The 18,984-nt window shown below is 34.5% G+C and overlaps 1 protein-coding gene across 1 annotated transcript in view; it reads left to right on the top strand.

The window, feature by feature from the left end:
* The window catches only part of LOC108675643 (calbindin-32), a gene marked incomplete in the record, with an annotated part of 35,037 nt that overhangs the window by 9,874 nt on the left and 6,179 nt on the right, over nucleotides 1–18,984 (top strand). Inside the window, 6 exon segments of the mRNA XM_018163672.1 lie at nucleotides 6,999–7,492; nucleotides 8,233–8,318; nucleotides 8,931–8,978; nucleotides 11,190–11,279; nucleotides 12,221–12,307; nucleotides 16,012–16,068. Coding sequence (XP_018019161.1) covers nucleotides 7,000–7,492; nucleotides 8,233–8,318; nucleotides 8,931–8,978; nucleotides 11,190–11,279; nucleotides 12,221–12,307; nucleotides 16,012–16,068 — 861 coding nt within the window.

The following is an 18,984-nucleotide window of genomic DNA, read 5'->3' on the forward strand; positions in this document are numbered from 1 at the left end:
ATCACAAACTGAGAATTTTACCACATATAACTTTTGATTCATGGAGCAATGGTACTGATTTCACAATGGAACCACCAATCAAAATTAAATTTTTGTACACCACTAGCATGCCAAATCTGCCAAATTTCTCGATTTCACCATGGATTTATTGGAAAAAAATTCATTAATTTAGATTGAAAATTAGTTAAAACTATTTTTATTTAGCTGGCTGAGAATATTCAGAATATAAAGAGAAATATACTTGTACACTCAGAAAAATCAGGCAGTCATTTTGCAAATAGCGAAGCACATTTTGTCATTGTGTTAGTCAAACTGTCCTAGTTTGGCCTAGCATAAGTGAGTTTCTGCACGCTCTCTGATCGTAATGTAGGTAAAAAAGTGTGTCACTATTCAAACAATGAAAGCCATTCATTTTTACAAGCGTTTTTCATCATCTATACTAGAGTAGTAGTTTCTTCAGAGCGGTCAGGTAATAAATCCGTCGGTGTGACAGCCCCCGGGCACGCAAGTCCTGCAGTTTTAATGTAAGGACCGTACATCGCACTCACTTCAAAACTTCCTGAAACAGTCGCCTTTGTGTCCAAGACTATAAAAATTTCTTTAGTTGGGACGCTTTAATTAGGGCGATAATTGGACGAATTTGTGGGCTTGCCAGCGGAGGCGGTTCACATTTTATCAGAGTCTGGATTTTTAATTCAATTATGGCGGAAATGTGAAATGAAAATCATATGAGTTCCAATATTCAATGATTAAAAAAAATTTTTGAGGAGCCCGAGAACTAAAAACTTTTATTAACCACTTTTATATACATGAATAATGATTATTCGGTAATATTTTTAATTTCAATAATCTCACATTTGTGATAGACAAGATCAATTGTCAACATACAGTATGATGAGAAGACACCGAGTTCCGGTTAAAGAATGAATTATTTTCAAAAATTAAACTGGCCGTCAATCTATTGCCTAATTTTGCAGTATTAAAAACCTCGGCCGTTTCCATGTTATACAATTTCAATAAATTGAATTTTGTATAAATTTTGCTGGCTAACTCGATACAAATTTTAAACCTGATACTCACCATCCCGATCTCTAGCTCTTTAAATTCCTCTTAATCAAATTAAATACCTAGAAATATGTTCATTCATCTATGCTACAATCACTTTTATTTCGCCACATGAACTATTAAGTATTGAGATCATTCCTCGAGTTATTAATTTTTCGTCTACCATAAGGAATTACTAATGGGAAATGATGTTTCCATTAATTCATTGTATTAACTGGTGCAGCATATCCCCGGCTTGCATTTCTCTTTTAATTCATCCTACTACTTCTTCTAGGAATGGCAGCATTTCCCCGACTTGCATTTCTCCTTTAATTCATCCTACTAATTCCTCCAGGAATTGCAGCATTTCCTCGGCTTGCATTTCTCCTTTAATTCATCCTACTAATTCCTGTAGGAATTGCAGCATTTCCCCGGATCAGCATTATAGCACATCAGCTTTACGCTCTCATCCGCGATGCCGGCAAAAGCGCTTCAAATGAGCATTTTTTTCGAGCGGGATTTACGGACCAGATTTTCCGGCTGGCTGGTCGGGTGCGAATTTTATCAAGCACTTTTGGCGCTCACTTTACATCCTCAAATGAAGCCTTAGAAAATATTTTTCGAGGACTTTAAATACTTACAGCCTAACCTTCTTAAAATAGCGCGGCTCAAATTATGTTCGGGAAAAGTAGCATTGCAATTCTGGCAGACGACTGAACTTGAGAGTTCACCTGAGAGCAACGGGGGTTTTTCAGCAGGCAAGAGCAAGTATATAGAGCTTTTAAATGGCTTTATTTTGTTAGTGAATTTTGAAACTTTTTTAACCAAGCGTGTGCTAGGTTTTCTACGATACTGTTCACTTTGAGTTTTAACGGAGATTTTACAATGTGTCAATATTCAACGTTCCTCTTTGGATCAAAGTTGGAAGATTCAAAAGAAATTTGCAGTTCAGTTTCAAGAGGTCTGAAATTCATTCTTATATCATTTTTGACTCTATATCACGAATTTTTTCCAGCAGCTTATAGCGCATAGTAAAAATACTTTTTTCGACGAAAAAGGTATATATACCTTTCGATAATACCTTCTACGTAAATACCATTTTTCAATGCAAATTAGTTTCGAGGTTTCAATTGGGTTTATAACAACGGCAATTTGTGTAAAAAAACGCTTGTAAATATTAAAGAAATTACAGTTTTAGGTCTTTCAAAACAACAATAGAATATAATAGTGGCGAAAAAGTTTCGGATACATGTGCCTTGTTTTTGTTTAAAACCATTTAATATTGAAAATTTTTGTTGACTACATTATTCATTTATAATTTTTTCATATCCAACTGAAATTTATCTAACGTTGCTTTTCATCTCTTCACAGACTTGCCTCTCCAGCTCTCTACAAGGGGTTTCAGCTCTCTTCTATTTTATACAGAAATAAAAAAGTGGCTTTACAATAATAATTCACATAAAAATTAAAATTTTACGAATAAATTTAATCGGGGAATTTTTCTTTTGTGAAAGCTGTTCGATTTTGAAAATTTGGTTGACACTATTGCTCCCATAATTACTTGCTGAATTTGACTTCGTTAAAGTTTGTTAAACGCGCACCAGTCCGGTCATTATAATCCCATTTGATTAAACTAAACAATTGAAAAATTTAAATGATATTATCGCATGAGATAGGGGCATAACCCCTTCTCCCCCCAAAAAAAAAACAGATGCTCCCAAAAAATGGGATTTTGATCTAGGGAAGGAAATTAAAGAAATAGCAGCGGACATCTTGAAGAGGGGCCTTAAGAACCTCCACTTGTTGCTATAATTTACATTCATTGCTATTCATATTGAAGATTTGTCGTAAGGACTGCTCTGTTCCAGATTATATACAGGTTAAAAAAAGTACACTTTCAAGTAGAATTTTTGAGACATTCCGTCAAAAAAACTTTTCAAATTATTGATAATCGAGAAAGATAATCAGAGAGACCCTCAAAATTGCGTTCTCTTTGGGTTCTTTTGGGATATTCAACTCTTGGGCGCTGCAACAGCGGTAAGATTTTTTCAAAATTTCTTGCCCGCAAGTTTACAGAAAGATTTTTTATCCTAATTACACGCATTTTGTTGCTCGATTTAAACTAATCTTCCTCCAGCTCGTGAATTTCTTGAATTTTTTATCACGAATTTTTTGCTCGTTTTTCCACACTCCATTTGGCTTCGCTCGCGTTTTTTGAACATGCATTTTCTGCTAAAGCGTTTTTCGACCAGTTCTCCCGAATACTCTTGATTTTTTTTAAAGTGCTTCAAAATTAATTCAGTAATTACGGGAAAATTCAACAAACGTTTTCTTACCTTCAATAAAATTTGAAGAGGTCTTTGAATATCAGTGAAGATCTCTATTTAAAATCATGTATAATCTATTTTTATTTTATTTTCTGCAAATGCATACGATTTGATGAGCATTTTTGATTTCACAAGTTTTTTATCACAAGTATTTGTATGAAGGAATTTTCTTCGCGTGAAAAAAATTTGCACATGCATTTTTCGATTTGGCGTTATTTTTGCTTGCCTTTTTCGATAAAAAAGTGTATATTATTTAAAAATTTAACGGTATCGTAAAAATGAATTTCCCCTTCACTTTCTATCCTCAATGAAGTTCTAATACAAAAAACACTGTTTATCAAGTGTGTGCACTACGGTGACGTTTCCATCGAGAACACATTCCTGCTTAACCACTCAGCTAGAAAAAAACGGTGAAAAAACCGTAAACATCATGAAATTTAACATTATGCCCGTTTTTTCGTACATGGTCCGGGTTTCACGTGTTAACTTGCTACAAATCGGCAACATGCTCTATTTTCACGGTAAACGTGTGGCCACTAAAACGCCGGCCAGTCCGTTCTTCCGTTTTTCTCTCTTTTTGAACGGCAAATTTCAGGTTTTCTTTAAATCTCACTTTCATTTTTCTGAGAATTTGAACATTTCGGAATATTGAGCATGCGATTAAATGAGTATTTTTTGCTAAATTTGGGATGTGAAGTTCATTGTTGTTTATTGGGAAATTTTGTAACATTCTAATTTTGTCAATATAATGAGATATCAACAATTGCGAATGAACGACTAACATATACCCCATACATTGATCTGAAGACGTTCACATGAACCTATGCTGAAACCTTATACCTATTTATACTACCAAGAGTTACCGCTTATTCTGGTTGATTATGTGGAAGAAATCTTGTCTGTTCTTAAGACACCACTTCGTGTACTATCTCTTCCCGCACGTTTGAATTTATCGACATGAATTGTATATACTTTATACTGCAACCCTCTACTTTTTCGATTATTTAAAATTTCCGTATCATTCATATCTAATATATATATAATATATATATATATATCATACAGGTGGGGCCGGTAATGATAAAATTTTGGACAAAAGTAGCACAATTGTGAGACATCAAGTCCGGTAATACATCGAACCTGTACGTGAATAGACAATGACCGATAATTTCGTTGCAAGCTTGTTTACGCTTATAAATATATAGATGAAGTATATATTACTATAAATAAATAAGTTATTTTTGCATAATTCAACTAAAACTCTAGGATAAATAAATTACGCTGTTCGGAAATGACGTTTAAGTAGCTTAATGCAGATTTTTATCTAAAATTTATTGTTTCTCCTTTAATTGTTCTGTAGCAGATAGATGAATAATAATAAAATGCGAATTTTTGGCAAATAGAAATTGAAATTCAACCGCTTTCTTCTGCTCTAAGCTTAAAATAGTTTAAGAGTAGGATGGTATATCAACGGGTGGTAATTTCGCATAATTTTGCGATATAAGTGAGAGAGAATAGAGAGAAAGAGACAGAAAGAGAGGGAACTCGCTCGCTTTAGAGCAAAAGCTCAATGGAAGTAAAGAGCCGCCTTAAGGAAGATGTGCTAAAGTGCAGTTCCTGGTGCACTGCTTGCTGGTGCATGTCAGTTATTGCACTGCCTGCTAGTGCATCATCAACTAGTGCGTTGCTTCATGATGCAGTGCTTGCCGGTGCAATATGCTTTGTTGATGTGCTGCCAATTCAACTGCATGATGTTACCTATTACCAACCTTTAATTCATGACATATTTGCATTGTTTATTTCTTCTGAACAGTCCCGCAAGTTTCACAATTATTTTGATAATCAGGAGTTTTTAAATTTTGAACATTTTGAATTAAGTATACGCCAACTATTGATATTGTTACCATTTTCATTCTTTTCCTCTGCTTAACTTTCCAGGTCTCTGTTCTACCCATTGTCTTTACCTTACCGTATTTATTCATTCTCCTTCCATGTATACTTCTTTTCCACCCATTGTCTTTATCTTATCTTCTTTATTCATTCTCCCTACTTGGCTGCGGCTAGACAATCCGATATACCAAAGATTATCAGACTCCCGCTTGAAAGTTACTTATCGCTTGAAAGTTACCTCTTAAAAATGCTCTTAATGAACAACGTAACAAGAGCTTTCTGAGCGTTCCTTCATATTCTCTCCCTATTTAATCCTAACTTCCAATCAATCAAATCCAAATCCTAGGGATTTGGATTTGCTGAAGCGTGGCAACAGCTGCCACCGCTGGAAGGCTCGGCCTCTCGCTCTATGCTGGTCACTAGCAAGCATGAATGATTGTGTATCTATAATAAATGTAGAAATACCATTTTTCACAATACCGACCAGCTTATAACTTGAATTTTTCACTCTGCTTGACTTTTTTCTTATTAAATTGCTTTTTTTTAATTTATCGTTTATTTTTTGGCCTTTTCTCGTTTCCACCACTCCTCTCTCCTATTCCACAAACTTCATTAACTCATCTCTATATCCCTCACATTTCCCCGAGTCATTTTACGACTTGATTGCTCAACTCGTAAACTTCAGCACCAATTTTCCAATTTTCCCCCATTCCAGAACTTTCCTTTTCTCTGATCTATTCCGATTTGATTTTATAAGTCCATCCATAGTCTACTTACCTCATTTTCCCCATTCCGTGTCTTCTAAATTTGTCAATTTGTCATCTATTTTTTCACTAATCATATTCCACCCTCACTGGACCTCCTCTTTCTCCCCAAATTTATCATATTCACCTTTACTGGTTTTCCTCTTTCTCTACAAATTTATTCCCTGGAATTATTCTTCTCAGCTTATCTCAGTCCCCCCAGCCGCCAATATCCAGCCGATGATCGGTCATCGTTTTTAATATGCAACGGACATCCCCTGCTTCGGTTTCCGTTACCGAACGTGTGTTCATGAATAATAACGCATTCCGTAAATGTCAACAAAAAAGACGTGAGCTGCGTTATCATTATGGTTGTGGCCATGAAATTATAATGAATAGCCAGGTATGATACAAAATAATAAGCAAAATATAATTATCTACGACGCAATTCTGTAGTAAAAGTAATTCAGAAGTTTGGATCGTGCGAATCTTGTTGAAAAATAAACAATTACATTGTTTTTTCCAAAGGAATTAATTTGCTTCGAAATTATTTTAAATTGCTTACATCACAGAATAAAGGAGTCAAATGAACGAATCGAGTAATTATAATCTAGAATTTTAACGACACTGTGAAATTATTAATAATTATAATCGATCAGTAATGACATAGATCAAGAGGACAGTTTGGTTTTCTTTTCTATGCATGTAATTCACACTTATCTATGTTACTTTCATACAATAATGTCTCATGACGTAGAATTTGGTTTTCACTTATTAAATTAGTATCACAATCACTCACACCCGCACCTCAATCTTTCCAGTAACTACTTCTTGTGTTACTTCACGCATAATTCTCGATGTTAATCTGATTATTTGATCAACGATTTTTGCAATTCCACGCCATAATTTTCCCAATTACATGCAGCATTTATTTGCCAAAAGAGTTTCCTCATTTTGGTCTTTGTATATCAAAATTTTATTCTTCTGTGTGCAGTATGAACCAAGAAGGCGCTCGTAAGCCACCCCCTCCTCAGCGACCACCATTCCCGACCAGACTGCCTTCTCAGGCCTCATCTGACATTCCCCCAGCCCGTCCAACTCCCCCACAAAAACCAAACAATTTGACTGGCTCGACAAAACCAGCCCCCGTCACGCCAGCTCCATCACTCGACACAGCTCCAAAATCATCCCGTGACTCAACAGGCAACATCAGCCAGTCGAGCGCCACAGCCAGCAACATCAGCCAGTCGAGCGCCACAGGAAGCAACATCAGCCAGTCGAGCGCCACAGCCAGCCAGCTGAAACAGACAGCGGCGGAGACTCTGAACAGTACAGCCAGTCAACTCAACAGTACTCTCGCCAAAATGAATCCCGCCATGGAGAAATGCACTAACTTTATGCGGCAGTTCCGCGACGCTGAGAGTCGGGAGCTGAAGAAGCTCACGGCCAACCAGTTCATGGAGGTCTGGGGCCACTACGATGAGGACGGTGAGAATTAGAAACTCTAATTATTAATGCAAACTCTAAACATTAATGCAACGAAGCAACGTTTAATCCAACGTTGATTCAACCTCAGAAGTTTGGTGGGATAAATGTTAACCTTATATATTCTACATTAATTATTTTATAATACGAAGAATTGACTGCAGGTGAGATTCTAAAATAATTGAATCTCATTAGTTTCTCAATTTCGTAAATACTTATAGGTTATTGAAGAAAATATTATAAATGTCGATTTTTTTGTGAAATTAACACGGGGTCTTTAACTCAAGATGAAACAAGATAGTTGACGCCCTGCAAATTAGTTTTTTGACACATAATTAAAGTTTTGCCATCTTATATTGGATTCTATTTAATTAGTATTTATATTATTTATATTTAATAATGGGAACTGGTGAAGCAATACGAAACATGTCATTTTATAAACTATTTCATTTAAACTTCATCTTTTTTTTTACTTTTCAACGCTGATATAGCAATAGGGGTTGATATTGCAATGCAGCTTATGTGTCCGTGCTCAGAAAATCAATGAGACTTTATCCAAAAACTAAATGCACTTTTTCCCTTACGTATGTGAGTCATCCTGATCAAGATTGGTCCAGCGAGAGAGTACCTACATCAGAGCTGGGTCTATCCTTACCTGTACTGTGGGTTAAAAAGTGTGTCATCTTTTTGACATTACGACTCCCTAATTGAATCGAATGCTGTACGGAAAATTTTCTGTGCAGGTAACGGCTACATCGAAGGCTCAGAGCTCGACGGCTTCCTGAGAGAGTTTGTGTCGTCCGTGAATGTCCAGGAAACTGGGCCTGAGGTTAGCACTCCATTTTATTTATCATGCTTGCATACTATTTTAATAATTTTAAAAAATAGTCCCAGGATTTCTGCTCATAAATTTTTGAATGCTTTAAATATTTCCATAAATCGGTGCAGTTCAATAAAAATCTAAAGTAAAAACTTGTAGTTTTCTTTGTAAATTTTTTTGTTAGAGAGCAAATAAATTGCGAGTACTGTCATCATTAACTCCTTGCTAACTAACAAGAAAGCCGTCTAATGACATTTTATTGAGGTAAAGAACAAATTTCGTTATTATAAGATAGGTTTCTCTTTTAGACATATTGAGTTATTTCAAATAGGTAAATTTGTAGTAATCTCATAATTTCCCAACCATTGATGATTGTATGAACAATATAAATTTCTTTCCTTCAGTAAGCGACCATTTGTGTTCTTACTATATCATCCCCCCAAAACCACTTTGCCGTAAAGCCCACATATATATATTTAATCATTATGCAATAAACTCTAATTTACAATCCTCCAAAACCTCAATACATTCACCCATAATTCGCTCTCACCACCTGCCCTTCTTAACCACAATTCCCATCTCACCACAAATGCCTTTCCATCACCTCTCGACCACCCATAGGATGCGTTCACTGCTTCTGCCTCGGCGGTGCAAAGCAAGAAGGGGGAGGTAACGGTTTTCAGTGCGTTTCCTTTGCATGCCTGCGAAGGAAACGTATTTGCATGATTGCAAAGGAAGCAGTACCATCGATTTTTTATTGTGTATTTGGCAACACTAATCAAATGAGAACTCTTTTGTGTGTCATGTGTACCTCTTTGTCTTCTCATTGCACAAATTTCATAGAAAATTCAGCACATTAAGAAACATTCAGAACTGATAGATCGATGAATGAATAGGATATGATAGGACGTTTTATTGATGCTCAAGAAAGGAATAATTCTGAAATAACTAAATTTGTTGTTTCTATGGGAAAACTGAATTTTTTATTTGAAATCAAATGAAGGCGCCGTGGATTTCATTGTATTAATTTACGAAATTCATGAAATGAAAAAAAAATTATGTAGACAATCATGCCCCGCTTTCCATTGCCACGGCTTCACCCGTCGCTAAAAATTTTGTGTGTAAGAACAAGAAGCAAACCTAGGCTGAAAATGGGCATTTGTTATGAATTAAGTTCATAATTTCTGGCTGAAAAGCAGATTTCAGCTCCTCAGAGCACAGGAGAGGAGATTGAGAGCTCAAAGAGATTACGATAGAGATTAAGATTTAGTTGTCCCCGGTGTCTTCACACGAAGGAATTGAGGGCTGACATATACCACCAAACTTAATTACATATAGGGGAAAGAATTTTGGATCAATATACCAGATCTCATTACCATCACAGGGAATAAAGTAGGGGCTGATATGCCAAACTCCAATTCGAGCTGGTATAGCAGACTTCATTCATAGCTGGCCTGTTTGACTCTATTAGCGCCTCAATTAAAACTGACAGGCAATTTCTGTGTCGCCTCGAATTAGGATTGGCTTGCATGTAACTTACAATTTCAAAGTACTTATAGATTGCGCAAAATCACAGCGATGCCACAGAGATGAATCTAATATTCCATTAGATTTGCCTGAAATTTTTGCCAACGTCACGAATCTCATTAAATATTTACCATTTTGAATTAAATCAAAGTTAAGATTTACTTTTACCCGCGTACATCCTTACACGACTTGCACTTTAATTTCAAGAAAATGCGCAAAAATTTCAAAGTTTTAGAATTTTTTAGATGTTATTTTACTTCAGATGGATTCGAGATTTTAAAGTTTGTCTGTTCAACGTTTGAAGAAGTTTTGCTTATATTCTTAAATAAATTGGGTGATATTTCGGAGAAACAGTCTTAAGTCATCAAATTAATTTTATCAGATATGTTTATGTTCGAGTTATGTATGCTTATGTTAGTTATGTTTATGCATGGTCGAACAGTAAATAATTTTTTTATTCAGAAATTTTAACGAAAAATATATTGCGAAAAAATCTCAGTGCAAAAGTGTGTAAACCATATTTCTTGCACCTATTCAAGTCTTCAATTTGAGTTTTACTTCATTCTGCTCAAATGTTGAAGTTTGCCGAGCTCACAAAACCTGGATAATTATTCAATATCGATCATGCATCTTTTAATTTTGCGTGCAACTTTATTTTGTGTGAACAAAAATTTTTTCTTGCAATGCGTTGCAATATGTGATGGGTGACTACGCAATACTTTTGTATTTTTAATATCATAGCATATTTTTTCATTATTAAAATCTTTTTCTTATCCATCGATGCATATAGGTCAATTATCAAAATTGTATCCCCGTCTTATACACTGCAAACATTACGACGGTATAAATTACGAATTTGAATCCCAAATGTCTACCAAATAACTTCATACGAGATTGAAAATTAATTGCGAAGTCAAGGATGATAGAAACAAATCCAGCTGAATAAACTGTACCTTTATCCGTAATTTAGTATCAGGTTTCATGCGAATAGAAATATTCAGGATACTAAATCACTTCTATCCCTTTTTTCCGAGAAGAGAAAGGTTATGACCCTCGCAACCAAATGAGATCAACATCGATTTTCCGTCAATGATGTATATATAATAAAGCACAGTTGAACTTCATTTAAAGATAACTGAAATCCATACAAATCTAACGTTTTAAATTTACTAATATATTGGATAAATCACTTTAAATTTTCTTCATTTCAGGATTTGCTGTAAACCAATATAAAAAATAAGTATTGGCCTAATGACGAAATGATTACATTTTTTAAAAAGCTGCAAGTTAATTTAATAAAAAAAATAATCAATTTGGTCGTAATATTTTAATAAGATTATAAAATGTTCACAGGCGGTGAGCGACCAGATGTTGTCAGAGTTACGCGACTGCTTCATGGAGGCATACGACGACAATCAGGACGGCAGGATTGAGATCCGAGAGGTGATTTCAAATATAGATAACTACGCTATTAACCGGATATTCTTGGTATCATTACCGGACAGGGGTGGAATACCGGACAGAAGTACGTCCGGCAAGCAATTGATACAGAAACTAATTACCGGACGCGCTAATTAATATACACATAACCTGACATAAAAAACGCCAACCTGATAAAGTTTCGGGTAAGCCATTTATAAAATCCTTTTGAGGATAGGTCCGTTTTTTGACAGTTTTTAACATTTGAAAAAGGTGAGCCAATAATTTGTCCGGTTTCGTGGGATTATAAATATTTACATGTATATGAATATTCATACAAAATCGAAAACCACAGCGGAAGCATACAATTAAAATTTGGTTGACTGTCTGAAAATGTTGATGCAATACATTATCTGGGCATTATTCAAAATTGAATCAGTAAGCAGATTCTGCCATCTAATTCTTATAGGATTAGATGGCAGATTAGCAGATTGAGCATTAATCCCCTCGGACACCTAAAGTTAAAATAACGTTGAAAAAACGATGTTTTTAAAAAATCAACTCGTAATCAATGTTGTTTCAACTTTTTATGCCTTGTGGCATGACAACATTGATAAATATGCGCTGATGGTGGCCGATGGTGATAGTGTCTGATGAGATATCTGATGAATGGTCACCAGTGACTTTTTTGCTAATGAACCGTATTGTTCTATTGACTCTATGCCACCAGCTGCCGCTAACTCAGTTTAAGAAAGTTAATCACCAACATCTTCTGTTATGTGTTCCGTGACATTTTTTTAAACTTACCATATATTGTATAAGATTCTATTCCACTTGTAACCGATGACTTAAATCAAGGAAGTTGTTTATCCATTGCCAGATGATTTTTATTATCTATTGTAAACATGACATTATGCACACAATTTTATACCGTTTATCACCTTTAAAATTATCCCCGGCAACAGCTGGCTCAGCTCCTGCCCATGGAAGAGAACTTCCTCCTCCTGTTCCGCTTCGATAATCCGCTCGACTCCTCCGTGGAATTCATGAAGGTAATTTATGGAAAATGTTGAATTCGTGGAAGCAGTTTGTGAAGTTAATATTGATATAGATACTGTAATTCGTGAAGGTAATTTACTGCGTTAACTGTAATTCCAGGGGGAAATTGATTTAAATATAGGAATTGATATACCAACATTTTCCCATCACTCCTATTTGAGGAGTTGTTTTAAATTTGGCAAGTGAATTATTAAAGTAATTACCATTTAAGAAGGACTTTCGAAGAATTTTTTGGGACTTATCATGGAAGATTTAACTGATGTATTCTGTTTAGTTTATAATATAATTTTGATGTACATGACTATTTAATATACAGTGGTTGATTTTCAATGTTATGAGTTCGCGAGAGTATCGTTTTCGTTTCTTGACGGTTGTAAATTGCCGTCGACATTAATTTGTAAATAAAATTAGTAGGATGTTAGCAAATGATGTAGTAACTATATTGATATTCAAAATATATTAAATGTTTTCTCTTCATGATAGGAACACCGTTTCATTATTTTATTTAGGAGATGTATATTAGTGTGTCAATCAATGAACCACATAATATTCTTCAAGGGGACTACAGTTAAAATCATAAAAACTCCATACTTAGATGTTCACTTCCAAGAAATTTCGGAACGTTTGATTTGTATATTATAGAAAACATATTCGTAACGTTATTTATTCAAAAATGTAACATTTCTCTCTCTCTCTACATACAGCTGTCTTTAATTCTTTACGTTGATTTCCCCAACAAGTAGCATCTCTTTCATAATGCTAATGAAGAAAAATGCTAATTTTAAGATGAATATAAGTCCCGTGTTGAATTGAAATAAATACAGTTAGTTACAAATTTATAAAATTTAATACTACAAAAAATTTCCCCAAATTTCCTCATGCATCGATAAGGATGTTTCCTTACACCCCTCACCCCTTTCCCCGGGGGTTGATCTCGGCATCGGAAACTCATTCCATTCTCAGGTCTACAGGGATAAATTTCCAGGCATCGCCACCGAAGAGAAAGGAGCCGCTCTGAGCGCCGTGCTATAAATTTAATCTAAGAAAAACCGTGTCCTAGATTTCTAGTTTCTCCTGCGATAATTGGGATTTTTTCCCTTAAATCCGAGCCTTGATGAGTTCCTCTTCTAGAAATTAAATAATTTTAAAATTATTTTAAATATTTAAACTTATATTGTTTTACCGACAGCTTCTATACTAAAACGTTAACCACATTTAGTCAGATTTATCATTTTCTGGGTTTCACTATCGAATAACATCGTTTATTTATCCAAGAAGGTTTTTTTTAAAAAGTTCAGAGGAAAGGTAATTAGTTCTTCACTCGCCTTTACTCATTCTTCAAGGGAAATAAACATTCAACGGACCTCTCACCGTTGGAAACTCATTCGATTCTGGAACCGCAAACAAACTAAATATTTAGTTTATGCAATTGTTAAACTAACTATTCTCTGTTTTTTAGATCTCTCATCGCAGGAGCCTCATTTAATCCCGGAACGGCAATTCGCACTAAAATGTTGAACTGTTTTCAGATCTGGAAGTATTATGATTCTGATCACAACGGCTTTATCGATAGCAACGAACTCAAGGTAAGTATGGCCAGGAAATGTGAACAATTGAACCGACAAGCGCGAAAATGAGAGGCAGGCATAAAATTTTATGTGCATGAAACACAAAGGGAAAATCAATTGCGGAAAATAAATTAAAATAATGATACCCATCGACGTAATAGTATTGGTAAAATCCAAAAGCAAATTTAATCTATATTTATTAGAGGAAGAAGCCTGATTAAGAAGGCCTTAAAGTAACTCAATTCACTTTTCTTGAGAAAATGTTTTTGTTTAAAACTATTCTGAATTTGCTAAACAAATAACAAATTTAAATAAATTAAACTGCGTAAACTTTTTCTCTGAATTAATGACGCAATATTGAGGTGAAATAAATAAAAGGTTCCGTATAGGTAAGGTCAGACGATAACTGGAATAGTTCAATATACCCAAGACCTTTTCAGCCCCTATTTGATGCAACATGCTGAATATAAACAGAATAAATTAGAAATGATATATTCGGGTCGTCTCACGGCGTTTAAGCCGTGAAATTTATCATTAGAATCATACTTCGAGAAAATTCGTTCATAATATTTTCCAAGTAAGAATTACATAACTTGGAACCCGGCGTAACGCACCCGAACATTTTGTGTGTTGGAACTACCTCCTCATTAATATTCATGCATCCAACTCTTTTTTTTTTTTGTCTACGAACGATTTTTCTGCCGATAATGGAACTATTCATAAAAAATCCTTAAGTCGAGATATCAAACTTTTACTGATTTTACTCTCCAAATAATGTCATCGCGAAACTTTTCCCTTGCTTATATTTCCTAGTCAGGACATTTCACGTCAAGATACCAAACGCTTCAAGTAGGTTCAATTTTACAGCTGCGCATAGCCTTCATTTCACGGAAATAATGTCTTACTGTAAAAAAAATATAACTTAAAATTGACTTAAACCGCAGGGTAACTGAGAATTTAAAATCAAAGAAAAATCAAAGTCGATTAACGCATCATCAAAGGTTTACAATGCAGATATGGTGAATTTACGTCACGTTTTCTTTTCTTTTTAATTCAAAGTTGCTTACTTACGGGCAAACTCATTCTCCACCACCTTATCTTAATCGGCTTATAAGCACCTGCACAATTTCTCAATATCGTTCATGTCCATCGCATTCCATGTTTTTTGTCGCGACTGCATACATTATCTCAACGCTTCTTGAACAAAATAATTATATGAATGTATCGGTTATGTTAAGGAAACATTTAATTTTGCTTAGTGTCTTTCGGTCCGATCTTATTTTATAATTGAATGTATTTGTATTTCTTGAACATGTGTTAACCTGTCAGCGTCTTTTCGTGAGCCATGAGAATGAACTCCCGTGTCACTGTTTTTTTTTTTACATTTTTCACACAATTAGAGTTATTCATGGGACGATAATCATTTAAATTTGATGCTTTGCTTACAGGGTGCCTTGGCTTAAGGAATGCGAAATTGTGTTTCCTCGTTGTCTTTTTACCTCTATTTGAATGTGAAATGTGCATTTATCGCGAATTCGTGTCTGTTTTTAATAATATTTATTTTCATTTTTGTCCTACATATTAATATTTTTACATTTTCTTCAGCTTGGCAGCATTTATGGTGATGTTGTTGTCCGTTGACAACATTCGTCGTGACGTTGTCCCTTATTTTAAACATGTCGTCATGAATGTTACATGTTGTCTCGTGCCTGTACATTCGTCGCGGATTTTACTCATGCTTGTAACATCCGTCGTTGCTTGGATTTAGAAAAGTGGAAAAATGTTTAATTTCATTGAACCGCCTTAGTAACTTATCTAATTTATCAATATTTCAAATCTCGTTGTAATAAAATTTAATAATTTTTTACGGGGCTTTGATGTTTTTGATGTTCACTACTCCATTCCCAACGCGATGCACGAATCAGTGACGACTGACAACACTGTCAACACTGTTCTGTCAACAAGCTAAATAACACCAGTAGAGCTCCAAGGTATAACTGAAAATGTCATCCGACGCCTGTTTCCCACCCACGATGTCGTCATGTACGTGTCGTGTCTTTGTTGTCACTGTCATCACTACATGTACGTGTCGTGTCTTTGTTGTCACTGTCATCACTATTTGTCAACAGATATGGAAAGCCTATGACCGAGACAACAGCGGCTACATTGAGGCAGACGAGCTTAAGGTAAAAGACGGAATAACTTCTGTTTGCGCACAAGCAACTGCAAACTACCTTCAATAAATAAATGACAAAAATAACCAACAAAATTTTAAATACCAAATAAAAAATGTTGCTAATAAGGATGCCATCCACTTGCACCTCCGTATATCCAAATGACATTAGCAACAAATCCTGCAGAAGCACAGCCAATATCACTGTAATTAAATTAGATAATTCTTTGAAACAATATACAATTTAACATAATTTCCGTGACTCTCCATTCTGAAAAATCTGTCAAAATGCTGATTTGTAATGTCAAAAAAATGTCTAATTTCTTTGAGAAATCTTTCGCGTTATTCAGTGGCTGAAATTGCAAAAGTACAATAATTATTAATACTAAATTCAACTAAAGTCCCAACGACTTTAATAAAAAAAATAAGTTAATGTATGACAATTTTATGTCACGGTTTGTCTATCCTACCCTCACATCGACTCACGTTTCCAATAATTTTGTTAGAACTTTTATACCGTATACTGTTGAAGGTAAAATCCCATTAGTTGCGATTTTTTTTTTTGCTGTTTTTTTCTAAGCGTTTATTTCCCATAATGTTGTCAAAGTTTATTCAATTTTAGTTTTTTTAAGTGTAATTCCCGTTCTTTTGTTGTTAAGTATTATTTCCCGTTTTTTCATTACCGATCATTTCCCGTTATTTTACCAAGGATTATTACCGATCGAAGCTGTTGTGATCGCACGTTACTTGCACGGCGGTGGGTTGATTCCTCACAATTTTTTATTCTTTTCCATGTCATATTCACTGAAAATCAGGTAAAAATACACTGTGAAAGATATTGCATGCACAATTGAATAAAAATTAATTCATATTAAATTCTTGAACGCTGATTGAATTGAGCATATGCTACAAGAGCTGTAATAGATAAACGTAAATTTTATGCGGTTTTAATAACCTCTGAAGTACCAAGAAATCATTGGTGCTTCAGAGTTTACTATGAGCTTAATCTGTTTTCACATTAATAGTTTTAATGGCAATAGCGATACTCTAATTGCACAATCTCATAGTCTGCCAACTGCGCTTCTAAGTACTCAATCTGGGCCTAAGTTTCTCAGCCTCATGTTCGGTAGTCTTTTTAACAAATACCTGTTGGCTATCGCTGGAGTGATAAAGGTGTTACTATTTTTTGTTTTATAATGGATAATCGTGAGGTCTTTATTTTTACAAAAAATCTTTATGTATGAAAATGATAGCTATGGATCATGATAATGGGTGAAAATACATTTCAATGAAGAGATCATGTCAATAAATTCAGAGATGTATTGAGAACTAAATCAACCTATTATTGAACTTAATATCCGTCATACGGTTAAATTGGTCATAACTAGCAGGTGAAACATCCGTTTAACTGAGAAAATTTTAAAATTGGAATAGAAATGTTGGCAACTCTGAAGGTATTTTGAGCTAAAAGTTTGATTAGAAGAAAAATTAAGCAATTGGTTGTTATTAACTTTGTTAAGTGTTTGACAGTGTACAAATTTCTAACTAATGATATATGCTCTTTCATTGGGTAAAATATGCTTCCCATTGCACACTTTATGGCTTACTTATGATCTGATTGTGTCATTTACATCTCAATTAATTCATCAAGTTTGAATTAAATGCTATTATCTCCTATAACGCTATGCTATTGCATTAAATGCTATATTTTCTATTATTATCATTTTAATAAGCATTCATTTCTGAAAGCTCTTGTGGATGTATACTCCTTATACACCTTGACAAGCATGCAAGGCAGTGCGCATGATGACTGAATTTTTTTCTGCACCAATTAGGTATTAATTTGTTATGGTCATTATTTTCAAGTTATTCTAATGAAATGAAATCAAACCTGTAAAATATGACTGGAAATTTTGTCAATAAATCTAATGTTCAACTTTACATTTAATTTACTAAATTAAAATCAACACTCAAATCTGAAAAAGAGTAGGTAAATTTCAATTGAGGTCTCCCTTTTTCTATATCTCGAAATAATGTTCAGCAATTTTTTCGATATTTTTCTGAAATCATGCGAGTCTGAGTAATTGATTACAGTGCAGCCAGAAAAATTAACGTAAAATGATTTATTTCTGGAAACATATTCAGTATGTTGCATTTAATTGGGGCTAAATCCACTGAATAATTTTCAAGCTTTTCGTATAAATAATTTTATAGATCAGATTCTTTATTAGTTTAGAAATTTTTCCAATCCGATATCGGAAAAAATCATAAATCAAAAGATTAAAATCAGTACCGTCTTGTGAACGTTACTTAATTTCTCTATTATGCAATTTGTACCATTTTCCCATACATGACTTTAAATTCTTCTATTATATTAGTTAGAGTAGCTTTGAATCAGTAAACAAAAGAGACTGTAATTTTTTGCCGTTAATGAGAACAAATAAATGTAAACGTATTGTTTTAGAAACACACATGAAATAAATTAATTATTGAATACAATTGGTATAAGAAATCTCGGTAATCGATGTGAGTCAAACATATTAAAAATGCCATATAGACGTAGAATATTTCAAGCGACCTCGTATACAGGGTTATTCTAAATGATGGACCCAACCGAATAAAGTCATATTTATTTGAAAATAAATTCAAAATGAATAATTTGTACATCAATGGAGAGAAAAAGATTAAAGTTTTTTAACCTATTCAGACGCGGAATTGCGAGGCGGCGGTAGTTTCCGAAACTTTTTAAATCAGTCGCTTCCTGAGTGTTGGGTAGGGCGCATAGGAAATGAAGATCAGGCTCTACACTTCTGGCCACCGAGATCACCCGACCTCATGTGACTATTTCTTATGGGGTTATGTCAAGGAAGCTGTTTACGTCCCGCCTCTACCAGCAACTCTGTTTACGTCCCGCCTCTACCAGCAACTC

The sequence above is a fragment of the Hyalella azteca genome, unplaced genomic scaffold, assembly GCF_000764305.2.
Source record: "Hyalella azteca isolate HAZT.00-mixed unplaced genomic scaffold, Hazt_2.0.2 contig710, whole genome shotgun sequence".
NCBI classification, from domain to species: domain Eukaryota; kingdom Metazoa; phylum Arthropoda; class Malacostraca; order Amphipoda; family Hyalellidae; genus Hyalella; species Hyalella azteca.